General features: G+C 40.2%; 1 protein-coding gene across 1 annotated transcript; it reads right to left on the bottom strand.

Annotated features, from left to right (window-relative positions):
- Positions 1-501: 501 nt before the first annotated feature.
- Positions 502-27,679, bottom strand: kntc1 (kinetochore associated 1). The gene is made up of 63 exons (XM_088935865.1): positions 27,548-27,679; positions 26,515-26,635; positions 26,303-26,418; positions 25,922-26,000; positions 25,734-25,811; positions 25,394-25,428; positions 24,981-25,091; positions 24,596-24,689; positions 24,286-24,338; positions 23,988-24,100; positions 23,841-23,895; positions 23,393-23,491; positions 23,105-23,175; positions 22,591-22,653; positions 22,423-22,498; positions 21,916-22,041; positions 21,097-21,186; positions 20,897-20,962; positions 20,382-20,443; positions 19,964-20,075; positions 19,508-19,651; positions 19,300-19,356; positions 19,112-19,213; positions 18,824-18,943; positions 18,394-18,537; positions 18,003-18,101; positions 17,696-17,799; positions 17,339-17,441; positions 16,992-17,126; positions 16,003-16,122; positions 15,722-15,794; positions 15,570-15,637; positions 14,986-15,275; positions 14,434-14,606; positions 14,117-14,214; positions 13,746-13,890; positions 13,477-13,533; positions 13,105-13,268; positions 12,661-12,765; positions 12,065-12,193; positions 11,456-11,572; positions 10,822-10,931; positions 10,385-10,598; positions 10,143-10,232; positions 9,657-9,828; positions 9,206-9,264; positions 8,765-8,981; positions 7,901-7,974; positions 7,353-7,563; positions 6,964-7,076; positions 6,392-6,447; positions 5,669-5,747; positions 5,390-5,514; positions 5,000-5,135; positions 4,626-4,721; positions 4,070-4,126; positions 3,909-3,963; positions 3,477-3,540; positions 3,029-3,158; positions 2,342-2,431; positions 1,865-2,010; positions 1,470-1,560; positions 502-1,050 (listed from the first exon to the last, which is right to left on the bottom strand). The coding sequence occupies exons 1-63, from the start codon at positions 27,677-27,679 to the stop codon at positions 1,024-1,026; spliced, it is 6,711 nt and encodes a 2,236-aa protein (XP_088791991.1). The 3' UTR covers positions 502-1,023.
- Positions 27,680-27,808: the final 129 nt, after the last annotated feature.

The following is a 27,808-nucleotide window of genomic DNA, read 5'->3' as shown; positions in this document are numbered from 1 at the left end:
GTATGAAATCTGGCAAACCAGAAGACTGTGATATTTACTGTACTGTAGTTATTAGAACAGGAGCAGCATGATGGTATTTTACACAGCACTGTTTAGCTATGCATTTGTTTAAAGGGAACTGTAGCTCTGATTATGCAAACAGCTGAATTTACTTACAAAAATGTCTATTGTTGATTGTTATGTGCTGAGTGTTGGTTTCTATATTTTTTTTCTTCTGTGTTTGTAGTTATTTCTCTTATCTCATGAAAAGTAGCATCTACCTGAATACAGGTGCAACATGACTAAAAATGTTGTGAATGTTACAAAAGTGTACATGCAGATTCTGTCAAATAAAACTACCTCTATAACATGTATGATTTTGTGAATATAATGGCTTTCACGACAAACTGATATACAAAACCACACCAAAAAAGCATTAAACATTGTGGCTTGTTCATTATTTAGTGTCAAATGCAAACTAAACATACACTACAGAATTGAACTTCTAGTACAAAGAGCAGAGAGGTAAATACAGCATGGTAGACTTAAAACTGTAATACCTGATCTAGTGCCAGTCCAGTTTCAATTTAAAATTTAACGATAAATTAATTCCAAACGCAATACGACGATAAATACTGAGTTTTTACTTAGGTTCAACGTGACTATACATACAGATTCACAATGACGATTACAGTAAAAGTTTTCATGCATTACAAGCATCTATTTTTCCCATCTATTTTAGACTCTAAAAAGAAAGGATTGGCATGGAAACTTGGAACAAGAGAACAAATGATTGAGATATTCAAATGTTGACATTGAATTTTTTTTGAATACCTGCCAAGTTCAAAAGTAACCCATATAATAAAATATTCAAACCATATTGAAATTCACTGACTGGATTGTGTTACAGAAATGAAACAGCGTGGTTCAAATACACACATTACATGTCCAATGTTATTACAGTGGAATTGTTACATATCTTGCCATAGGAAGATATAGAAGATCAGAAGTGCCCATGGTCTTTGCGCTGCACAATCTACTCCATCATCCCTCGTAATTCTTCAGGAACTCCTGTAAAGTATCAGAAATATGATGATCAAACCACATTTGTCATGAACCTTCCTCCTGAAATAAAGCCATTTTTTTTAAATATAATTGACGAGGTTCAGAAGAGATTGCTGATACGGACAAAGTCAGAACAGGTCTTCTGTTGGTAAAACCTGTTTGTAAAAAAACGTTTCATTTGTGTAAAATATGCATGCTGCACAGAAAGGAAACAGCATTCACTCTAGAACAAAACCAAGAGGAAGCATCTAAAAATCTACCACTTTGCACTGCTTATAAAAATGAGAAGGCACACTGAAGCCAAGCTCGCATCCTACTGCGATGCAAGATTAACAAGGGCGTGCATCTTTTGTGCAGAAGGTAGTTGTAGTTAGACAAGATCATCTTGGTGGGGCCTTTGTCATGTTCAGAACTACACCAGTTACCTGCAAAACCTCAAGGGCAGTCATGTTGGCTGGCATGTGCTTCCCCCTGAGCTTCATATACTCGGCAGCCAGAGTGGCGGCATCATCTAGGCTGTTGAGGAGAAATCGCAGGAGGTCAGATTACATTTCGCCACGCAGAAAACAGAACCCCCACTCTGGCGGGCTCCGACAATGCTGATGTTATGACAACAGCAGCAGCCTCTTTCCTAGTTATGGTTCTGTTGGTGCTTTAGGTATTTCCATAAAAACACACAAGAGGTTCAGCAGCCTCTGGGCTTGCGTGCAAAACACCTGGGAACTCGCATTGGCCCGAAAAAGCAGGAAGTTACGGTTAATTAGAACACCAATGCAAGAAAGAAGGATACGATGGGTGATGGTTGTCTCGAGGGACCTACCGGTTGCTGTTTACAAGGTAGTCCATGAGATCCTTCACCTGGTTTGTTACTATCACATGGTGCTTCAGCAGAGGAAACAGCTTGCTACTCACAATCTTCTCATAAAGCTTATTTCTGCACATGAAGTTCAACACCATGTCTTTAATCTGAAAATGGTAAAACAAATGGGGGTTTACAGGGATTTATGAGACAGCATAAATGATTTTAACATTGAATGCAGAAAAACATACTTCACGAGGGCGGTTCACTGCTCAATAATCACTGCATCAAGCACACACTAAAATTGTCAAAGGCTAACAAAAACAGTATAGTGCAAGTACAGTAACAAGCTCTAGATCATAGTATGGGAATTTCGAGTAGCAGCATGAGGGGAACTACATTAATTAAAAAAAATACAGGAAGTCATCTTAAAAAAAAAAGTGGAAAGTACAAAACATATCATCCTGCACCATACACATTCTGGAAGAAAATACTCACCTGAGTCGAAAACCCAGCTACTTCTCCAGTGTTCATGTGCTCCTCTACTTGCTGAAGAACTGTGACCAGATTACTGGATGACAGGAAGCCCTGTGGGAAAAGCAATGTTCTTTCAGTCCTGCTGATGCCAAACAGGCAATTGATTTTATAGTTACATACATGCTCCATTTACTCTTTACAGCTGGTCTAATAAAGGTGTGGGTTCATACTCTGACCTTTCAAAATCTCTTAGCTAAATCCCAAATCTTATGCTGTTGGAATCAAGTGGTCTTTCCTTTCTATGGCCATTTGGAGTCGAGATCTTACAGATATTTCAGCTGCTCAAAATGGATCAAGCTGGCAGCTCTTCTTTGCTCCCATTGTGAGCAGATTCCTATCTGCCTTATGTTTACGTAGATGCACAGTGTTTTGCGTTATCACTCTCTTCTATCGGTATATCCAAATATTTTGTGGGAATTAATGTTTTTTTACAAGAAGTGAACAGTGTGGTGGTTTCCCCACAAACAGGTCATCAAAGAGAAATTAAAGTCTTGTTTCCTTAATTCATCATGTGTCTAAGAAATAAAATTACTTTACACAAGAGCCACTGAACAATGGCTTTTGGCCAGGTGAGGTGAGATTGCCTGAGATGCCATCCAAAACCAAAACAGACTTGATTATACTGAAAGATCCAGGCTTTGCTCTTACTTGGACTTGGTGCTCCTTTTTCTCAGAGCATGGAATCAGCAGAAGAGAGCCCAGAGTAAAGGCTGGCAGGTCAAACTGAGCAAACTGCTTTGCAATGCCAATCAAGTCTAGATCAAAAAGGACTGGGCACCTGCAGGCAAAGGACACGCAATGTAACATCTCTGCAATCCAACATGCCATACAGTGTGTGGCTTTCACCTACAGTACATACCATCTGGTTTATGCCATCGAACAATGAAATGAGGACCAAAGTCAACTGTCCGTTACACTGATAGGGAGTAATGGTTTTAGAACAAAGAAAACTTTTCAGCAACACACTTTCAGATAGAGTATTCTTCTTTGAGAAATCAAAGACAGACATGTGCTCTTTATCTAGTACCTTTCCAGGGCTCAATTCCAGGTAGTCAATGTGTTTAGAGAACTTACTTAATGTGGTTATAGAACTTACTTGAGAAGAAGAACAAAGGTCTGATAGAACACTTCTAGCTGTTGAGGGCTGAGGGGAATAGAGGCTGAAATTCAATGGAAAAAGCAAAAAAAAAAAGCATGACTTTCTTCTGTTTAGTACACGTACATAGTTAAGCAGTACAAGCTATGTAATTAGTTTATGATGCACAATTTGCATAATTGCTCTCAAGAGTGTGCCAGTAGTTAAGGAAATAATGGGTTTGCTCTGTGGTGTCTAATGAAGACAGTATGTCATTTAAAAACTTTTAGAGGTCTTTCTTCAGCTATACTGTATTTTGCAAAAAATAAACACTGCAGGTAAGGAAAATAAATGGCTCTGTTTGAATGTACAATATGACTTGTACAAACTGTCAACCAAGAAAAAGAAAAAATGAACAGAAAAAGGGGAAAACCACCCCATTAAGTCACCTACCGGAGAGAAAAGGAGCCAAGATGACACTCTTCCAAGCTCTGATGAAATTAGGAACCTTTAACAGAAAAAAACACCTTTTACAGTAAGGTACCAGCTTAACATGAACCACTGCATTTAAAAATTGCAGGGATTACCGAGATGAAAAAACTACCTATACTTACCTGCCATAAAGAATGAACCGCAGTTATGGCCACTAAAACTTTCCGCAAGTAACAGGTCTGAAAAATAAATCTGGTTATTCTCACAGGGACTATTAAAATGACTGTGGAAATGGTGGAACTTTACAGGTCATCAGTAGGTTGCAGGTGTCAGAGTGAGATTTTTAATTTACGTTCTTTCATCTAGGACACAAACTTATTGGCGTATAAAGCAAATACCAGAGAATTGGCATCACATTATGTCTAAAAACAAAATCCTAGTATCACTCCCATTTTTTTTCATTTAAACAAAGACTCATTAGATTCCTTCAATGCTGGTGACATCTTCAGTCTTCATTGGGCTCATAAGAAATGTACAGGACTATTAATCCTTATCAACTATGTGTTTACTAGATGCTGAACAAAATACTTTTGAAGGATGAGGATCTAAGCTTTCCTCACCATCATGACAATAAGACTCTGAATGCAGGAACAAATGTGAATTAAACTAACGATTTGAAGTCATGAAGCTCGCCCTTCTGTGATGGCTGCTAGAGCCTTGATGCACTGGGACACTTACCATGCTGAAACTGATCAGCTTTTGTAACACCCCGTTCCAGAGCTGAGGGTCATACACCTGGTACTCTAAACTCAGCTCTGCTACGAGCCTGACCGCCTGTGGGAGGAACACAGACGAAGCTGGTGTCAGAGAAGAGATACATGACCCCCACAATGCACAGCATGTCATACATCTGTACTCAAATCTGCAGTTTTAACTTTTCTACTGTCTGATAATCTGCCGGAATCACTTTGTATTTGATACCTCTTCTCATTTCAGGGTAATGCAGATGCTTAGCAGTGTTCTGCTTAACTCCCTGGGCCGAATCCTCAGCAAGTCTGCACCAATACTTAAGAGAGTATGGATCTGGTCTTTCGGCTCGCCAGCACTCCTACCCGGGGCTCGTGGCTGTGGTTCTTCCACAGTCCTTTGATCATGCCCTCCTTCGGGCTGCTGTGAAACGACTCCACAGTGTAGGGAATGTTCAGGACTTCAAACTCCGAGAGGTAGATGCAGTACTTCAGGTAGTGTCTGCAACAACGGGGAACAACACTCTTAGCACCTCATAGGGGTGCATTTACGCCACCGAAGATCACATTTGCCAAAGAAACAAACTTATGCAAAAAAAAATGAAGTGAACATTAATTTAAGACCCAATTCTAAGTTTTTGCTGAAATGCGACATAAGTTGAAATGACAGGGATGCAACAGTGCCTCGCAATAGGTGCAATGGGCATGTTGAAGAAAGAAATAAATAAATGCACATGAAATGGAGAAAGGACCTACTTGATTTTTTCAATAGACGTTTTGAGGAGGGACTCCAGAGTTTTCGTGTCGGCAATTTGGATGAGGCACATCAGTGCCCGGCTTCTGTTTCCAAAAGTCAGTCGAGGCCCGGAGTTGGATATGGGCTGGATCATAGAGAAACAAAAATCATATGCACACACACACGCACATTCTACAAAAGCTGAAATTGTGATGTGGTGTTCTCGTTTTCTAGAAAAAAAAAAATCTCAGCCTATATAAATGAATTGGTTCTGTAAATTAAGCTTGATTGTGACTTACGGAAACTTCTGCAGTAACAATGGCGTACAGCATTCGTGCACTGAAGTCCATGGGGTACATCTGGAGCAAGTACATGACTCTGGGGGAATTTCAAAAGACAAACATGGCAGGTGCCCTTGAATGACCTCTGCTGCAGCAAAAACAGGTGTTTTGTTTTGTTTCGCCCCCTTGCGTCAATGATCAAACTCAAAAGCTGGGGAGTGTGATGGAAAACAAAAAGCCTCAATTGGAGATGATTTGAATAAAGTAAAATTGTAAAAGGATCTCCACAGTTTCCACTGCACACCCCACCCCTCTCAGTTTCCACTTAGGTCTAAACCAAGCCAGATGCACAGTAGATCCTCATGGTAAACACATCTCCTGTTACTTTACATGAGAAAATATGTTCATAAATAAACCACGAGGAATCTTTTCTGGCATGGCAGGATTCTTGGAATGCTGTGTACCCAAAACAGCCCGTCTCAGAGATATTCAAAAAGCCCTTTAAGATCAACAAGACACAAACAACCCAGTCAGGAAAAGGCAAGAACAGTAACAGGCCTTATGTCCTATAGCTTGTACAGAAATGAAATACAAACTGTTTTTCTCTCAGTTTTCATCGTTATAAAGTCACCCTGTAGGATGATAAAAAAAATCCTTCAAAAACTGTACTTTTACTCATCTATGCAGTGTTGTTTTTAGTTCTCAGCAGGCTAAGAAGACAAACACAGCTGACAACTGTACCTCATGAGTTCTGGGTCTTCCTGGATGTCGGTGACATAGTGCTGGGTGTTATTATCCTAATAAGAAAGAGATCCATGTTAAGAAACCTCAGAATATTTGATCCAAAACTACAATCTAGAAATAAAGAACAGATTCGTGACAAGCTACTTCATTACTGAGGGCCTTCTAGGAACTCCATACTCTCTCCTATCCCAGGGGATGGGACCAAGCAAATGTATTTTCACACAAGCAAAAACCTCAGGAGAACACATTTAATTTTTGTTTAGTCACTCCTTAATACAAGTCCCTTAAGAACAAATACTGCCATCAGGGAGTTAACAATCTCTTGAAACAGAACAACTGCAATTTGAACCGAAAACCTTTCTTACATTACAAATAAACCATCTATTCTTTAAAAAAACAAACATTGTCTTGGAATGGGCCTTCAGTGGGGTAGCTGGTGGATGGTAGACAGTAGCAAACTGCGTTACATAAGAATGTAGTCAGGAAGATAGAAGTTTTGTTAGTGCCATAGCTACTGAAAAAATACTATTGTGTTACGAGAATGATGTCATACTGAAACTGGTACTCACATTTACTGCAGGCGCTGTGCTTTGACACAGCCATTTGTCCAGCAGCAAATCCCGGATTTTGCTTAAATCGATGTTGTTTATCGATGCGATTTCTCTGGCCACGGCATGTATGTCTCAAAGAAAAACAAAACAATTGAAATGTGTTCTGTTAACAAAATTACATTTTGTAAATGCTTCTTTTCGCTCCTTAAAGCTCTGCATGTTTCTTTTTTTTTAAATAGCAAATCTAGAAATAAGAGTATCTTCCCTGTTCAGAGTCACCAATAGTTTGTCCATTCAGCTTTACCACCATGACCTGCTTCATGCTTCTTCAAAACCGAAATCGTGCCTTTCCTGATTTTGAGATCTTCCAAAAGGAGGTGCACAAAATATCTGTCAAGTTAAATTACCGGGGTAGTTTCTGCCTGCCGGATTCTTTAGCCGCTGTTCAATGCTGCTGTGCTCATAGAGGGAGACGATGAGTTTGGCAGGGAAACCGGTGGACTTCAAATACTCGGGAGAGTTTAAATGGTACGATATGAGCGTATTCTCTGTAGCTGACCGCTGGTATTGCAGTTTGAGCTTCTCCAAAAATATTTCCGCTTTTGCGTGAGCTGGATCCTGTGTGTGTGTGGGGGGGGGGAGAAAATAATTAATTATTAAATAATATTAAAAAATAATTTAAAAGCAACTTTCCCTTTATGGTCAGAAAAATGACAGGGGGCTGGTCTTACAATAAATATTTAGCGAGTGATGAAATTAGGAGACGGCAAAGATCTGTTACAGGTTGGATGTAAATGGTTTGCTGTAAGCTGTGAAAGACACCGAGGATATTCTTTGTGGAATTGCAAGGCAGAATTAGCAATATTCTCCTGACTGTCACTGCCATTTGGTTTTCCTTAAGGCACACAACTTTAAGAGTTGTTACAAAAAACTATACACAAAATTAAGTTCAAACCTCAGGGCTTGAAGTCTTCAGCCATTTCTCTGCTAGAAGCAAGCAGAAGTTCAAGGAGGTAGTCTTAAGGATACCTGTGGGAGAAGTGTTTTGTTTTTTTTAATGAAAAGGCAGTAGAAGATGCTTCTGGAAAAATACTAGGAGAAAAAAAAAACACTTTGGTGGTATTAACTCTCAAACAGCAAAGGCAAATCTACAGAAAAGTATATGCTATATTTCAGCTACTCTATCGCAGGGTGCAGGATCTCTCGATTAGTGAACCACATCAATCTTAGTTTCATTACACTGAAAAATGTTCATGTCACATGTTCAAAGGCCTCACGAGTCACTTAACCTATGTAAACCATATCCAATAACGCATTCTGACGTAAACATTGCACTAAAAAAGGAAACCACAATGTCAGGCCATACTGTCAAACATGTCAAATTCAAATCGTGGGATGTTAAAATGGTACAGTGCTCTCGCTGGGCCTCATTTGCAATATCGTCTTGAAGAAAGAAGACTATGAGGCGACTTGAAACAAGTAAAGCACTGTCACTTCAAAAGCACTGTCAAACTAAACCCAACGGACTTCTTCAGACTGAACACTAATACATGAACCAGGACGCACACCAACAGTATGTGACGTGCTTTCAAAACCTAGACTAGGAGGCACGTCTTGACCCAAAGAGTTATGGGAGTAACCCATGGGGTAGGAGCAGATGAGATCCTTGGATCAATAAGCTACTATCAGCAGGCCAGACAGGCCAAATGGCCTGCAGTTGCTATCTGACCTTCTTATGTAGAGCATGTGTAGATGGATAAGGAGGCTGTGTCAAGCCAGGGTTTGCTGAGGAGTAATGGCACCTCTGTCTGGAACTGACCTGTGGGCAGCTCCTGAGCAATCTTGTGAGCTGCAGCTGCAGCCCATTCAGGGTTTTTAATAGACAAAAGGTAGGTCTTGATGGTTTCCATTGTCTTTATGGTTTCTTTGGTCATCACAGGAGGCTTTTTTCCATTAGACGGCTTCAGAGACTGAGGCTTCAGTCTTTTGTCAAAGACATGATTGACTGCTGACATATAAAGTTTATCTAAGCACACCTAAAAAAAATTAAAAGCAAGAAAGCAAATAAGTTCAGAGGAAATAAAAACAAAAAAAATACAAGAGACTATACAAAAGATAACTTGTTCTTGGAAGAGAAAAGCAAACAAGCAACTGAAAGGTTTTATTAAGAAACCAAACGTTCAATGGCCACACATTCAAAATCACAGACCACATACACATCAACTCTCACATTGCACACAAGAAAAAAATCCCAACTTACTTTCATCAGTTTAGATATGAGGAGCAGTGTGGGAAAAGTCTCTTCACTGAGCTCAGCAGCTGATATCATTGAAATACAAAAACAAAAACAAATTGAAGCAACCCTGGAGGTAAGAGATTCATGCCTGCGTGAACATTTTTGGGGGAGGGGAGGCTCCCTGTTCTGTAGTTAGTGGATACAACTATGAACATTTCTTAAAGGACCTGAACAACCGTGACTTGTGTGATAATTGTTCATTTATCCATTGATATCCTGAGGCATGTGTCCCCAGAAACAGATACTAAAACCTCTCATCTGAGACAGCAAAGGTAAAAAGAAAATGACACTGTATTCACTGTATTTGGTAATTACACTTAAAATGAGAGAATTTAAAAATGAAAGTGACTGAAAGAGGTTTTATTATAATGCAACTGGACACTAGCTAGTTGGAGTCTCACGAGGTCTTACTTACAGATAATCTTCCAAAAGTAGAGAGAGGTCTTAAAGAAGATGAGGTGAAATGGCAGCCTAGTGTGTGTAAGAGGAGAGCGCGGCAAGGAATTCTCCTGCAGGTATTGGTGCTCTATATCCATAGGTGTAGAGATGCGCTTGTAGGACTTCAGGTGCTGCAGCAATCCTAATGCCTAAAGAAACACACAAGAGACATGCTTCAGATTCACACTCATGTCTGTTTGGGGGGTGTTTTTTTCATTTGTATTATTCACAGGATACAGTATATACTGTTCTAGCTTAATTTTGATCACATTCTTAACTTAAATGAAAAGGTTAGCTAAGAGCTTGCATAGAGCTGTATTCTTATACAGTCTTATTAATTTAAAAACCCTAAAGGCTAATAAATGTAAAGGTAGTAAAAGTGATGAAGACAACGCTTCAGGAAAAAAACCACTTTTATACCTAACCACTTCTAATTTTAAGACGGTCTAAGTATTTTCTTCACCTGATCAAGGTGAAAACTTGTGATTTTTTCATCCGTGGTCTGGATTACTCTAAGAATGCCTTCAATTGTTTCGTAATCATAAGGGCTGAGCTGGAAATGAAAGAAAACACACAAGAATTGTACATGGTGAATGCACAAGAATGAAAAAGTCCATTGCAATACTTAAAATAAATCAAAAGGACATTAAATCTTCTGATGTTAGACTGCAATGAGGATGTCATAAGCACAAGCAGTGACCTGACCTTGATGATGGCTGTATTTAGGCTGATGACAAGCTCATTTGCACTCTTGAGCAGAGGGATAATTTTGAGGGCTCTGGCCAGGGCATCACTGTGGTCCAGCGTGCTGCCGATGTCTGTTGCTGGCTCATCTTCACTCTGATCAATGCTTGTACCATGAAGCAGAAGAGTCTTAATGTACAGATTTAAGGTAGAATCAGTCTCCAGGTTAAATGTGCTGAAAGAAAAAAAAAAGCAGTCATGTTATTATAAACAACAGCATTCACTACAGTTACAAACCATCAAATAACAACCCAGATTTAACTCTTTAAAAACATTTAACCTGGATGCATGCAAAAAAATTCACATACTGAAAGGCCTTCGTTAACAAGCTAAATGTTAAATATAACTCAAACTGATATATTGCTAGTTAAAAAAATACATCAGGTACAGATTTTTACCGGCAGTATTTTAATATTAATTCAGAGTTGACATTCCGGTTCTTCACTAGAGTAGAAATCAGGTCCCTCTTCTTCTCAGGAGTCTGTCTGAATACAGCCTGGAAAGAAATCTGTTAAAAAAATGTACTGGTTAATGGTACTAAGAGATTAACAGGGTGATCTGCAAAACTGCATTTTAGAGTGAATCTTGTTCCTGACCTTCTGATAATAACAGTGGGAGTGCTGCTAAACCACTTCAACGTTATCTAAAACTTAATGCATATCTGTCTGGGATTGCTTCAGTGCTCTTTTGAAATATAGCCATGATTCAATGACTGATTGCAAACGTACACGAAAGGCCAAACCACTATGCTCTAAAATAATCAAAGCAACACTGCCAACTGCATATAGCTGCGGTCAGGAAAAAAAAACATAAATATGAAAAACTAAAGTTCACTTGGGTGATCTGAATGCCCAAGAAGGAGCTTTAGATGAATGTCCCCAGAAGCACGCATGGAGCTTCATTTAAATAATGCAATCTTCTGAACAGACGGATTGAACGTGCAGAAATGAGCCTGTTAACTACTCCGCAGGCGCGTAGATAACCAGTTTCTCCACTTGTTCCCAACACTCAAAATGTCAGGCGTATACGTACACCCAGCTTCCCCAGCTCGATGCCCCACTCAGCATCAGCAATCAAGGACAGGAATTTCTGGTGTTCCTCCCCTTCTCCATACAAAACGGAGAGGTGGGCACCTATAGCAGCCACAGCCTAAAGGAAGAAAACAGCATTTCAGCAGAGCTCCTCCTAGCACTACTTCAAAAAGAGACGCTTAGTCCGTTTTCACTTCAAATTGTAATTTTCTTAGATACTGTAGCTTTTGTGTTGCATGCCTGTCCAACTTTTGCACCATCCACTTGTCTGTCAGAAAGCTACCTCTTCTGATAAGGGTCACAGCGGGCCTGTCAGAGGTTTAGGGCGTTACGTGGGACTGAGAGCACACAGCTGACCTTACCCAGGGAAGAGGTACATCAAAATGCCACAGAGACAGGGCAGCTTAGAAAACTAATCAGATCTAGCAAGCATGTTTTAAAAGGGTGGAAAGAAACCAGTGCAACCTACTATATCATACGAATTAAGACAGAACATGCAGACTCCACATAGACTGATGCCCAAGGCTGGAGTTGAACCCAGACTTCAGCAGGCTGTGAAGCACTAAACACCATGCTGGCACTCACTCTATAGTATATCTTAAACAATTACCAGAATTTTGTTGTAGTTTTGCCAAGTGTTGTTGATTACGTGCCAGAGCTTTTCAAACACATCTTTCTTTGGTAACAGACAGCAGTACCCTATGGCCAGGTCACAGTCCACCACTCTGCAGTTAAACACCTTCATCACGATGGGGGGAAAAAAAAAGTTAGAAATAATAAAACAGATGTGATGAAATTCATAACGTTTATCAACTCCCATCTGGAAGCTTTCACACAAAAGAAATCACATGTCAGAACAGATTAAACTGACAGACCTTGATCAAACTGCCAATTGCAAGTCAGAAACCAAGTATTTGATGGTACCAAGTATTTGAGGTTTCCATTGGTTAGAATGAAGAAGCCCATGACAATTAAAAGCTGAGCTTGTCATTTTCAATCAATCATGTGGAAGACATTTCTGACATACCTGTAAGCGGTATTTGAAACATGGAGACAAACAGTTGTATCAGCCAACATATCAGACAGAAAGACTAGAGATCCCAGTTGGAGATTTCCTTATAATTTACTTTTTAAATCATTTTAAGGACTATAAAAAGTATATCAAAATTCTTTATAATAAAATGAACTATGTAACCATATTCTCACCTTATGCAATAAAGCCAAAGAAACATCTTTGATGACAGAGATGGTCCTCTCGCCCAGTGACACCACAAAGTTTCTGTCTTCAAGGAGATGCTGAAGATCATGCAGCTAAAATGAAGGGGACTTACTGATGAGGGTTTTGACCTCCCACGGAACGTGAGCTTTTAAGTATAAATACAATGTACATTTGCTGAAATCTGCTTAATTTTAAATGAACTATTTGACACTTATAAGTACTCGAGTGCTTTGCAAGGTTTGCATGTTTCTTATGTACTGTCATAGCTTAAGCCATAAAAAAAGAAGCTAACTTTATGCTTAGCTCAGACCTGGATATAAGGCAATACTTGCTTGAAAAGTGAACGAAAGGGTTTGTATTTTCTACACTTTGTACGAAGCTTAAAGGGAGGCAGTCCAGAAGACTGCACATCACAGTGCAGAACCACGCACCTTGGAGCTCAGAGTCAAATCCATGTTGTTAGATGTGACGTGCTGCAGACACGTCCCAAAACAGTTCATCATCAGCCTCAAGGCCAGCTCCAGTTGGCTGCACTCATGTAGGTTCTGAACCATCTCATTAATGGGGCCCTTGATTTGCCTGAGGTGGTTTTTACCTTCAGGGGAAGACAAAACAAAGGTCAAAGTCAGACGCACCCAAAAAGTTGAAAACTCACTTCAGACAACTGCAAACAACATGGACTGTAAAAGAATAACGAATCTTAAAAATATGCTACCACGTGTCATGAAAGTGTACTGATGCCATTTAAAACCTTATCAGAATAAGGTCTAGGACTGTAACCAGTATGAAAGGCTTCCTGTTACCTTCAGTATAAGAGCAGTTGGACAAGCATGAACAATCCAAAGGATAAAGCTTTGAATCTAAAAAAGAAGAAAATCAACAATAATTCAGAATACAACACAAAACACCCATTACCTATCAACGTACTTCTATAGTAACATTAATATATTAGTATATGTTAATAACAAAATAATACAAATGACAATGTTACTGGTGTTATTGTGCAGTATTGTACATAAAAAGTATGCCTTTAAAGAGGCATCATCAATAAGGAGCGTTCAGAATGCCATACCCTCCGAGTGGGGTACAAAGCTAGTAGTAATTTTGTACAGAACAGGCAGCACTGTTATGGGATCTAGAACTATGCCGTCCTCATTGAAGAAATCCTCAAAGGTCCACTCTCCATAGGGATCCCGGTCAGTCCCCAGAGAAGAGGTCTGCAAACAGAAAGGGAGACCATGACAGCCACTACACAGTCTCAAAAAATAAAAAGCCAGTAGGCAGTGGAATTACTGTAAAGATAAGAACCAAATCTTGTGCAGTGAAAGCCCATTACATGCAACTCTACTGAGCACCAAGAAAGAAAACTGACCCCACTTATGCATGTTCTTACAAAAAGTATAAGCACAGGTAATTGTCTAAATGTTTTTGGCGTCTCCTCACCTTTGAGATGAAGCCATAGTCATCTATCTGACACTGCCTGTACACATCCATGGCAGCTAAGGTGTTTTTGCAGAGTTCCTGGCAGTCGAGTAACAGGTCTGCAAAAAGCCAAGCTTGATGATCAATATTAACGTTAAGGATATTAACGTTAAGTTTAAATCTGAATAGTACATAAAAGCATTTATCTTGGTCACCATTATACTTCATGCAATTCAGCTTAAGATATTTTTAAAAATACACTGAACAATCAAAAGTTATCTTTGATGAACATACAGTAGTTGGCAGCTCACAGTCCATAACCAAACAGACAGAGGTACCTGCACTACATATAGTGGCTGCCTGACAGGCCAACTCATAGATCACAGCCGGAAGATTCATTCCATCAGGGATTATCATAGGCGTGTTGGCTTTCAGCATCTGGCAGAGGTTCCGTGCAGCATTGAAAAGCACTTGCCCAGTCTTCTCATTACAATGATGTTGATACAATTCGCTGAAATTAGAACAAGAGGGTGCGGCACAGTGAGGTTTTGTTCTCCGGTGATGGCGAGACTGTGCCCCCGAGACGTATTATTCCCAGCAGGTCATATGGCAAATTCTACTGTGCAGCAGTACTGTGGGAGGAAATGGCCCAACTCTCTGCAGCCTTTGAGGATCAGAGTGGGCAGTTTGCGATTTAACTGGATAAACAGTGGTAGAAAAAAAATGGTCAGAAACTTAAATGCGTTCCAAATTTCAGAAAGCAAGGTCTGGGTGTGATCTTGCTGGGGTGCTCTCAGGAACTGGGGTTTGCCATCTCCGGATTGGAGAACTTGAACTGCCCTCTGTTCTGTCCGGAAATGTTTTTAAGGCCCTCTGCTACTGCTACTCACCAACAGATCTTCAGGGCCTTTTCCACCTTGCCCACAGCCAGGGCTCTCATGGCCAGGTCTGCTCCCAGCTCCTCCTCGGAGCGCTGCAGCAGCAGGGCCAGCCGGTACAGCCCCGCCTCCGTGGAGATGGTCTTGGTCTTGCCATCCGGGTCTTTCGCCACCACCGAGGCCCTCTCCGTCCGGGCCCGGGACCGCGTGCTCTCGTAGGCCCGGATGTGCTCCTCCTGGAACTGAGCCAGCACTGCAGGGCTCTCGTAGTCCTCCAGAGACAGGAAGATGTCGAAATCCTCCTGCGGGTTTCACACACAAAAGGAACACTGCAATCAAGGGGACTCTCCCGCTCGGACTGAGCTTCTCTCTGAAGGAGAGATGGAAATCAACTTATTTAAAAAGAATTATGGCACAAATCAGAACACAACTTCTTAATTCCTCAAGAGACACCTTGGCTGCAGGGTTAAGTTTATTACGTCTTTGCCTCTTATCAGCAACAATCTTAGTGGCTAGCCCCGGCGGCTCACTGTTCAACTTCTACTGAGACTGGAAAGGGAATTCAATCAAATTACAAATCAATTACAATTACATACCTGTAAGTGGGCGATAGCTTCAAACATCTTCAGATTATTTTCACACTGCATTCTTTTTAATGTGTTGTCTGTCACACAGAAAAAAATAGAAAGCATTACAATTTAAACCCAGCAAGACAATTAAAAAGGTGGGGGGAGAACAAGACCCCTACCTTTCTGAATGCTCAGCAGAAATTTCAATATCTCCACCATCACATGGGCCACAGCTATTTGATGGGTTTTGCGCTTCCAAAACAAAAGAAATCAGATTAGATTTGTGAAAAACCGTATGAATAATCTGTCTTGTTCCAACCTACGTCTGGTAATTATTCCGTTTATCTGTTCAGGTGGCTTTCAAAACTTGAGTCAATAAATCTCAGTTATATTCTAGCTGGTTTTTCTTGCTGGGTAGAAAACAAGTCTCATTTAGCAGTATTCTTCTGCTCAGCCCCACCTCTTCAGAGACGTCTGTCTGGTCCTGTAGCTCCAGGCGAGCCCACATGGTCAGCCTCTCTGCAATGCACGCTGCTTCCTCACCGGGAAGACGCTTAAGTAGATTCAGGCACTCCTCCCTCTGCAAAATAAAAGTTACAAAAAAGCACCTTTGTTTTTGTTTTTTTTACTGAAACATCCAACAAACACAAAAATAACAGGTGCGAACTGTCAGAGCTCAAGGTGTGGGCTGCAAGACGAGAAAGGTATCTGACCAAACTGCCAGTTTTTGCACTAACAATGTAAGCAACCCAGACTACTTTCACACAAAAAGAACTTGGGCAACACAAGCTAGTGTGTGATGTCAGAAACCAGTCTCCATCCAGCCTCTTAACAGAGGTCCTAGCAATTACCTGGCGCACTAACACAAAGAGAGCCACCACTTTAAGGGCTTCAATTCCAAAAACATATTTTGTTAAGCTGGTACTAAAACAAGATCAAAACGTATAAGATGTCAAGGGGTTATTTTTTATTACGAGGCTGACATCCATCCATTTTCAAACTGCTTCACCCAATTCAGGGTCAGAGGGGAGCCAGAACCTACCCCAGCAAGCAACAGGCTAAGAGAAGGATAGGGACACCAGTCTGCTTCAGACCAAATGCTCACACATGGGGCCAGATTTCCCAGTACTCAATTAACCTACCAGTATATCTCTGGGCTGTGGGAGAAAACCCACAGCAAAACCTGGATGAAAATCTTGTTTCTAATGGTACCCCCACTTTTTTTTTGTATTCGTCTGGGTTTCATGCCCTGTATAACACCCTGTGATTTATTTTTATGAAGGGTACTTTACAATAAGCTTCTTTAAAAAACGTTTTTCTAAGATTAATTGGCCATGGCCTGAACTGTATTTTCCCAACATTAGAAAGGTTTCATGACTTTCAAAATGCATGTTATTTTTTTCAGGTTACATTTTTTTGGGCTTGACTATAGAGTAGATCCGTACGTACTTTCCCTTGGCTGATAAAATGAACAATGCGGAGAATGTAGATTTCAATGGTGGATAGCTTGTAGGCTTCAGCCACTTTCAGAGCATCATCCAAGGAAGAGGGCAAGTCCTGCTTCAGAATGTATTTCACCATTTGCTGTAAAGGAATCAAGACATGGTGACCAGGTCACAGGGAAAGCCAGTTATGAAATTTAAATGCATGTAAACATATGTGAAGTACAATACTTTCAAAAATGGAGCAAAAAAATGTTGTTTTATACAGAGAAATTTGAAAATAAAGAATGTGAGCACACACTCTACAAAGCAAAGAATACTGTGCAAGAGCTCAAGAAATGATTTGACACTAACCATGGCCTGCTTGTCATCAGAAAGGCTAAAGCCTCTAATGCCATATCCTCTTAGAAGTTTCTTCATTTCCATGAGCCTGTAGCTCTCCTGAAGCTGTAGGACCCTGATAACAATGCATAAAAGTTAAAGCAAGCACTCCCAGATTGCATTACAATTTAAAGTGTACATGTGCCTTCTACAGTAACATTTCACTTTCAGTCGTGATCACCAGGACTGTGCTGCAAACCTAGTTTGAAAAGTCTAAACTACGGGCTTCAAGCTGCTACTCCACTTGCCACGAATAGCCGACTTTCTGAGAATAGACGGATGCATGTCTGCAAATGCAGGGAGAAAGATTAAACAGATTTCAAAACTGACTTGGGATGATCCATTTCCAGATGTTGCTGGACCAGATGCTCCACTGCTTCACTCCAAGGAACAACAGCCTTGTACATGACCTGCAGCACTGCATCGAAGATGAGCTGGGAAAGAAGACACGCTTGGTTTACATGCCATTGCAACACAAAACTCTAACCAAAGGCCGCAGAGCATGCGGTCCTGTGTGACACAGGTAAAAAAAAAGCATTCACCTGCACACGTAAACCTCGCTTTTGTCACTGCTGAGACTGAAACATGGGGAGAGCAAAAACAACGGCGTACAGGTAAAGCAAGGGGGTTCACTTACATCCGTGTCAGTCATGCAGCTCAGCACAGCCATAGCTTTGGCCTCCCACTCCGTTTCAAAGAGAGAGGCAGTCCGAGAACTGCAACGCTCCAGCAAATCCTGTTAGATCATCCACAACAAATTCCGCATTACTTTTTCTACCAAAAAGAGCATTTTTCTTTCCATTTTAATTTTCTTAAACAATTTAACTCTAATTAAAAATATATCGTAATAGATAGATAGATATATATATCTATTGGATAATAGTTCTATTAGTTTTCGGTTTAATCTGGGCCTATACAAAGACGTAACTGGGAAATGTGTATAGTGTTAACAGCTGGAAAGAAATGAAGATTGAGAATGCACTGGCGTATTGCAATGATGCATTTTGACCCAAGGTCTCGCTCCAAACCTTAATATACTGCAGGAGCAGCTCCTCCAGCTGCAGGTTGTGCTCTGCAGCGTAGGGCTTTATGACTGTCTCCATGGTGGATGGAATGAGCTCCGGTGCCAAAACCTTGTCCAGCATGAGGAACGCGATTGTTGTCATATTCTCCTGTAATGACACAAACCATGGGTCACAAGCTGGATTTAGGGGAAACCGCATCTGAAACCAAGAGCAGGAGGCACTTCTTTAAATAAAGGACTGGGGGAGTCTGGAAGACACTACCCAGCAGCGTTCTTGATGCCGATACCCTGAGTTTCTTTCGAGAAGCAGCTGGGTGAGGTCCTTAGCTCAATTAACCGACTACTGAACGGGCTAGACAGGCCCAACGGCCTCCTCTCCAGTGGACCCTTCGTTCTTATGAATCTTCTTACAAAACACTTGACTTGCATCGCACCTTTTCAAAGTCCGAGAGTGGCAGTCTGCAATTGTATTTTTTATACAGGTCCAGCATCTGTCGCAAGTTGCGCACCAAAGCTTTCAACTGTTCGACTTCTTCGCAGTCACCATCCTCCTTCTAGGAAATAAAAGATGCTGTATTAGGCCAGATAAGGTTTTTGATGTCCTCGAGCACCACTTGAAGAACCACAGAAACCATTGGTTCTGGCCAACACATGGACATAAAGAAGATCAAAAAAAGGCAGAAGATGATTATTTCAGAAGAAGGAAAACCAAGAAAGTTTACCAAAGGAATCCAAAGCCATGAAGAAGACAGTCCTAATTCATTGGGGTTTCGAGAAACAAAGTATAGCTCAGCCATTTCCAGTCCATTTTCTGGCCAGTTACTCTAGCGGGTGAAAAAAAAACAAAACAACAATTACATATTGAATTGTCGGTCATACCTGAGAAAAAGAGAAAATGAAAACGGACTACCTTTTCAGTTAGCTCTAGGTTCCTTGACCTTTGTTCCAACCATCTTACAAGTGACTTCTGTTAATGGAGACAGAGAAGATCAAATTAAAAGTCAGTGTTGTGCAAGAAAATTAAAATCAGCTAACTGATCAGACATACATGGGAGACTAATTTAAATCCTATATTTTTGGAAACACAGATTAGTAAAACATTCCCTATAGATGCTAACCTGTCCTTTTGGGACTATTCGTCTTACAAATGGGGTGATCACACTTTTGAACCACAGGCAGAGATCACGAGATGGGACATCTTCAGGGATCGTAGAGAGTAGTGTTTCCAGCATGTTTTCATCAAACTTCCTCTCAAATTCGGGCTGCAAGTGTTAATCAAAAGACATGAACATTTTTAATCTTAGTTCTTCTGGAAAACTGTGATTCAGGTATTAATTGTGAAATAATTTCCCTCGCTTCCCTTTCTCAGCAGTTGTGAACATCTGTATTGTTCTTTAGTACCCTTGGATTACTGCTGTCTCACTGACTGAGGATCTTAGTGAGGAAGAGAGAGTAATTTCGAAGATTTATTTTATTTATATATACAACTATAACATACGCAAAAGCACATTAGACTGTGCAGCAACTTTAATTTTTATAGACTTAGAAAAACTAGAGATGGAAATGAAACTTGCTTGGTGTCTCAGCCACAGGTACTGAGCACTCCTGAGGTCTCGCTCCTTCAGATACCACATAATGTCACTCAGAAGGTCAGTGCTGTTCAGGAATTCAATCCAGGAGATTCCACTGCGCATTAGAGGGGAGAGAGAGATAAAAAGAAAGGAAAATGTTATTAGTTCTGGAGAGACCCAAGGATTATAGCCCTCAAGGACTAGTTATGCACATCTGAGAGTAAATTTTAATATTCAAAGCAGCATTATAATGATGTGGCAACAATTACGAGTTGAGTTAATTATTGAAAGTGAAAGCTAATGTTTTCTAATTACAACTATCCACATAAAAACCTTCAAAATCAGGCAAACAGTGTATTTAAGAGCCCACAGACCTCTATTCCTTCATTTCACTGGCACAAAAAGAAAATGCTGAACACACCTAAATTTTTCTGGTCCACAGGAGCCATAGAAGGTAGTGAGCTTTGCTAGAGCTTCCAGCACCTGTGGAGCGAAACTGGATTACATCTCACATAGAAGAACAAGCATGTGAATACAGTTCAGAAAGAAAACAAACAGGTAATTATTTTTTAAAAAGATGACTTTGCCAGCTATTTGAATGTTATAAAACCACTCAATTTTCAAGAAATGGATGCATGGCTATGGATAGTGGAAGGACAAGGACCTACAGCTATGCCCGTCTATTGCAAACACTCATTTTTAACACTCTGCAAACTCCACCGTGCAAAAAAGGATTTGCTGTTTAGCCAACGGCAGAGTCGGCCCTGGCCAGATAACGCCCACCCTACCTTGGCAGCACTCTGCCTGTTGTGTGCCACTGCATGGGGAGGCATGGTCATGTGTGGTGAACTGGAGTTCAGACCTGGACCAGAGACATGTGTGCACAGAATGGAACCTGCACTCTGAGTACAGTTGACTGGCTGAGACAGATCTTACCTCAGTCAGCAGGAGGGGAAGTTCCTCCATATACGCGGACGTCTTCTGTTCATCTCTCTTCAAAAGCTGTTAATGATCACAGATTTTACTGAAATGAAGTCTGGCTGAGAGGCCACATTTCGTTGCTTTTTATTTCACCTAAAGAGACTGGGCAATTACGGCACTGTCCTGAAAAAACATAAAACTTCAGAGCTGCTTACTTTGTTCTTGGCGTAATTTAACATCTCCTGTGCGGTGTCAAAGGTAGGCCAGGGAGTACTGATGCAGTACTGCACAGTAAACTGCTCGTCCTAAAAAGGAGACCTTGTCATTTAAATTCAGTCAAATGAAACTGTTCATCAAGCAAACCACAATCAGTTCTCATATCCTGTCATTATTGTGAGCAGTACATCCATAACAAAATCCTTCACATACCCACAGATGCTATGTATACTGTGACGTTGCACTGTCTGATTCGCATTTTAGTGTTATCTCCGTTTAAAGAATACATCCTTTCATATCTGAGCTTTGTAGCTAAAATATACTGCTGTAGTTCTCTTTAATTGACGAGAGGAAATGGGGAACCTCTTCCCATGGACAATTACAGTGGATGACAAAGGGTCATTTGCGTCAGAAAGAGATCCATGCAAGCCCCTGCATAAACACATTTTAGATCAACGTGACCCCCTACAGCACCGTGTGATGCATCCTACCTTTCCTTCCCTATGATACCATTTGCATGAGTACTTTCCACAGTACAGTTATCTGAACAGCTCAAAGACTTTATGAGCACTTTGGATGTGGTTTATGACACTTCACGAAACATTAGTCTGGCATTAAGACTATATAATGTAAAATCATACCGCATGATTAACAAAAGAGAAGGATTTTTTCAAATGGTAGAAGAGCAGCTGGACATATCATACTCCATAAACACTTTTGCAAAAACAAAATTGTACCCTTCGTATATAAATACATACTGTTGCCAATTACTCAGAAATAATGCAAGGACACTGATTTCTCTTTGGGAAATATCATACCACAATTTTGTGCAAATTGGTTTTGGCCTCTTCTACCAGCTCCATCCAGACAGCTTGCCCATAGCCCCCAGCAGAGACTGATGCGAGCTTCTCCAACACAAAGTTCAGCCTGACTTTGTAGACAAGCTGGGCAGAAAGAGGGAACGACAACTCATATATACAGTATTGCGCCCAATACGACATACTGTCCATTAATGATCAGAGACAATGGCAGATATTCAGGCTGTAAAAAACACTAACATACTCAAAAATCAGAATGCACATTCAAATCAATGGTGAGACATGTGAAGGTATAATATATATTTTCTAATATCTACCAACATGCTACTTTTCTGAAAGCACTTCAAAACACAGTCCAAACATGCTAGTCAATGTCAATGACTGAAAGTGGCTTTCAAAATACATTTGCACAATATGACTAATAACACCATGGCACAGTAGGATTAAAGTAAAAATAATTTTAAAAAATCCTTCTTGAAAGTCAACTATATACCGGAATCATAGTACCTCAACATCAAGTCCAAACTGGATGGCAAACTGTTCTGCCTCTTCAAATTTATGCTTGTAGAGGAGACGACTCAGCCTGTTTAAAAAGACACATGGATATAGGTTACCGAATTCCTCTGCGTCTATATGAAACACAGGTATACAAAATTTATTTTTAATGCTTCAAACCTATTTTCTGGCAGGGCTTCCGTAAGACATCGCAATACTATGGCGGACACCATGCCCTCAGAACTGCAAAGCAATTAAAAAGGGGTATTGTTGAAAGTGGGAAAGAAAAAACACAATTGTCTAAAAAACACAAGGGCTGTTTTTGCACAGTCTGATCAGAGATTGCTTTGAAGAACCTTTTTAAATTTAAATGAGTTGTTGGAGTTCAATTCCAACTAGAATTTGTGAAATAGTCCATGAACGTCATATTTTTTTTTTAATCAAACAGCTTTCAAGATAGGAACAATTCAATATTTAACTGCACTTAAACACACTGAAGAAAAAAATATAGTGCATATCAACAAGTACGTCATATTGACAATCTCAAATAAAGGAGAATAGATTTGTATATGTGGTGGTGCTTCCAGTGGTGTGAAGATAATTAATAGTCACTCAATAGGTCACTTAAACTACATATGTTTAAATTGACTACTACACAAACTGTGTTTTCTGTGAGGACAATAAGCTGGAATACCTCTCTTTGTCACCTCCGTTTTCATACCTTTCCTGGTTTTCGGAAATTCCTTCAAGTAAATATATGGTGTCCTGAAATACAATGAAAAAAGGTGTTATATGATAATACTCAAAGTGAAAAAACATTCAATCATATTTAAAAAACCCACTCAAGCATTTCTTTAAAAAGGTAGGATGGACAGTTTCCATTTCAAAAGTGATCTCTGATGAATAATGGACACATGCTACACATATGGACACATATTCTTCATGTTGGGTCAGTGATGCTTTCACAGAAGGATATTATTACCGTGCTGATTCCAGTTTGGACCAGAAAGGAAACATCAGAGACCTCCAGGGAATAGAGTAGGCTCATTGAAGGAACCGAGTACACGGTCAGGTTCCTATTCTACAAAGCCAAAAAGAGCAAGAATGAGAAAGAACATTTTTATCACCACCTGAAATGCATTCTATTCAGATGTAACCTAATCCTATTTTTTTTTGTGGTAGGACAAATTCATATCATAATGCTCCAGTTGTCAATCCAATTCAATCTTGAATTAAAAAAAAAAACGTAAATTAAAAATGTGCATTCAACACACTGGGAATTGGTTAACTACGGCAGATTTAATGATCTGTGAACAATGAACATGCTGAAAAGAATTATTCTCTAGGATAAATGGACAAGCGAAAAAGAAGAAGTGCTGAAGAAAATACAATGCTTTATACCAGTAAAAATAAAAGGGGTCTTGTATCACCTGTGTGTTGTCCTGTGCCGTCAGTATTATGAGCTTCAAATTTGCATCTTCTTGTCTGTATAAAAATTAAAGATTAAAAATTAGTTTGAAACAAAAGACCTGGAAATAAACACTGAAGCAAAAAACTAACAGTGATGAAGATTTTACGTGGCCACAGAAGCAGAGTCTCCCTCTGTGGTAAGCAGGAAGTCCTGGATACACTGTGACGACCAGCACCACACCATAACCAGAGAGTATATATCCCACATGCTCAAGAAATTCTGCAGGGAGAACACGAAACAATGTAATTCAGTACCCATCTTGTTAATTTCTCGCAGCAAAAGACATACTAATTTTAGTATAAAATATATTGGATCTGTCACACGGGCCAGACTGCTTTTTTGTCATGGGAAAAGGTCCTTTAAGCTGTTCGGTTATATTGACAAGATTTGTATGCACATCTCACCTCATTGTCCAAAACAAACATCACATTTCCCAAAATCTGGCTCTTTCTCACACCTGCAAAAGAGCAAGATGCACACTTAGAAACATCGGAAACATTTCAAAATTCATATTTAGTTCCTAATAGCATATTAACATTTATCTGTTGCTGTATATGTACATGCTAAATATACATTAAGATTCAATACAAAACTTAAATGCTTTGTAGGCAAGAGGCAATACTTTATGAATTGATCAGTGGGGTAAAATTAAATTTATGAAGCTGGAGTGCGAAATTTTATAAGACCATGCAACAAAATTATTATGAAATTCACCTGTTACTAAACTGGAATCCATAACATTATTAAGAGACAACGTCTTCTGAACCAGGTCCACTTTCCATGTGGAGAGCACATGGTCTCCACTGCCCTGTTGACATGACAAGACATGAAAGAAAGGCTCAGTTCACTGGAGACTGGAAGAACATATGTTAAATTTGAGCAGTTGGCACCATCACATCTAATGGGACAGCACCGGGGACTGTATAACTGATGGCTTACATAAGACACTATGAGGTAAAGTGTTCAGTCCAGGAGTCACAGCAAGTGAAGACATGCCCTTGGTTATTTGCTAAACTGCAATCACTGTGCATCAATATAGACAATGAACATGAAACAATGCAAGCTGAGAGAAATAAATAAGTAAACAATCTCAACACACCCCAATTACAAGCTGTTTGTTATTTGCCAGTTCAGCGATTTCAGCATGCTGGCACCCGTGGGTGTGTCTCTCTTCAGTGGAAAAGAATGCAATCTTGATTGGATTTTGAAGCTGAAAATGAAGGGACACTTACTGTAAGTATCAAGTTGAGCCAAATGACAGAAAAAAGTAGAGACGAAAATTACCCCACAAAAAACGTTTTGACATGATAAAACTTTGACTGTAAGTTTGACTATTTGTTAAATGGTAATTAATTACACATTTGGGAAAATAGTGGACCTATTTAAACAAGTACCAAAATATTTTTAAAGCTTTTAACAAAATTTCAACAACTACAAATTGGATATCAGAAACAATTCTGAATATAAATCACTTCAAAGTGACAAAAAAGGACAAAGGTGTACATAACATACCTCTTTCAAGGTGCCAAAGTCCGTTTTTGCTATGGCTAAAAAAAGAAAATTCATTTAAGGATGTATATGTGATCATCAAAAGCTATATTCATTTAGCTGTGAAGAAGTTATCAGTGAGTAACTGCACTCAACTGTGAATTTGTAAATATCTTAAATACAAAGATAATTGCCAATTTCTTCTGCTTAACTTTTACAGAAACAAAAAAATAGTACAATATTACTCAATGTTTGAACAGTGACATGTAATTTCATCATAGTGCTTTTAAAGAACTGGCTTGATACTATGGGGACAGTTTTACGAGAGGAAGACAGGCATGATATAACAGGGGGCACAGCTTACCCATATGAATTTTTTCCAGCTGAAGGTTGGAAATTTGAAAGAACCCATCAGAAACAAGGAAGTACATGTGGTAGATTCCTGCACACAATTAACAAAATATGTTAGACCTTTGGTTGCTGACACAATATAATTCCATTCACGTTTTAGGCAAAGCAGACTGCCTGGAGACTCTCATGTTCAAACATTACCTGGAAGTGATGCGTCCTCCTGAATGAGCAGGTTTTTGTAGGTCTTTTCATTGTCACAGCGAGGCCTCGGCACTAGAGCCTAACCAAAGAAAAACAAAATAGGATTCCTTTATTTATAATTCACGCAATGTTTCAAGTGATATGTCAGACTTGGCTACTGCACTATGCAGGTAGAAGATGTATTATTCTCATCTGTGTTTTGCTAGTCCTTTACTATGCTCTTACATACCACATGCTACAATGCAAACACTGTGCAATTCACACTTCCTTTGGGCTTCACGTACTCTACCATTATGCTCTGTGTTTAGCAGTATAGCCCTTGTAAATTTGTTTAATTAACGCATTTGCCAAACTAAAAAAAAAAAAGATGAATAAACGTACTTTTGTCAACACTGTCTTCTTCTCCGGCACGTAATTAAGGTGGATATTTCCATTTCTCTCCCCGACCACCAGAAACTGTCCTTCCTGGCAGAGACCCACTGTGTCAACATCAGAGTCTGAAATAATGTTTTTTTTTTTAAAAAAATTACTATAAGAAACATTTCACAGACAGACTTTTATAATAGTAAAAGTGCCAGTGTGTAGGGACTGACCAAACTGAAGCTGTAACAAAACTGACAGGCAGCTCTGGTCCAACAGTACCACAGTCTTATCGGCAACCACAACACAGCCATTTGAACTGTGAGAGGCATAGAGGTTAGGGCTGGAAATCACCTACAATACACAGAAAAGGCAGGGGGTTAATTGACTGGATTTCATGTACGCTCTGGACACTAGAATGAATTTCCAACAAGAAAACAGCCAGCTGTCTCAAGAACCGTGATTCACCATCCTCATCCTGGGTAACCTGTCTCTTCTGGGTTTGCACCAGGTGAGTTTGTAAACATAGAGTAGTTTAACTTACTTCCAGGCCTTTAAAAAAATCAGCTCTTAAAAACCTGAAGGAGGTTTGTAAATAGAACGAACCCTGTGCCAATCAATGAGTTTCAAGACTGCCCTCATTCATGTACCACAGCTGAAATATAACCGATTGAAGGAAAAGCAGAAAACAACCAGCGGCACATCACTTAAGGGTTGCAATTAGCACTGGTGATGAAGGACCCAGTTTGAATAAAAACCAGCTGGCACAGAGGCTCAGCCTCTGCTCAGTATCAGACCCACTCCAAGAAAGCATCAGCTCCAAAGGCACAATCCACCTCCTTCTCTCTGTACAGCACACTCGAGGAACACTACAGGCTCAATGAGTAAGTCCTTAAAAACAGCCCAGCACGCCGTGTTGTACAGCACTGGTTCTCCTTTCAAAACATCTCCCATCTCTCCTTTGCCAGCAATCGCTTTATCCGTCAAGGGCTGCTGTGAGCCCGAGTCTAATCCGTCAGGACATCATTTGACGGGGCAGGGGGCGCGCACACACCGTCAATTTACAACTCATTTTTAGACACGAGATGAACTGAAAGGCGTTGTCTTTCGTACGTGCGAGGGAACGGGAGCGCCTGGGATAGAATTAGCCTACAACAGCGCCAATCGCCCTCCCAGCACAACTGTGTCCCGTGTTAATTGATGGCTGGCAGTTTTAGAAGATGCCTTGGAAAGTGGGTGACGGAAAACGCGTGGGAACAGTATTACCTTTTCAGAAGAAGAGATTTTGACCAGAGTGTCCACCTGGTAAAGGGCACTACCGCACTCCTGTCTGGAGTCGATGCTCAGGCGACCTGTGCCCGTGTCGTCGTTCGTCAGAAGTTCCACGTTGGTCCACATCGCTCAATCCTGACACCCGAGAAAAAATCCTTTCAAATAATGAAACTGTTCCATAAACCCCTCCCTTGTGTCAAGAAGCTAGTCTCGCCGTTAGATAATCACCGGGGCACATTCATGAAAATAACAGAA

The sequence above is a fragment of the Atractosteus spatula genome, chromosome 17 (genome assembly GCF_055471065.1).
Source record: "Atractosteus spatula isolate fAtrSpa1 chromosome 17, fAtrSpa1.hap1, whole genome shotgun sequence".
Classification (NCBI taxonomy): domain Eukaryota; kingdom Metazoa; phylum Chordata; class Actinopteri; order Semionotiformes; family Lepisosteidae; genus Atractosteus; species Atractosteus spatula.
This window is presented reverse-complemented; position numbering and strand designations above follow the sequence as displayed.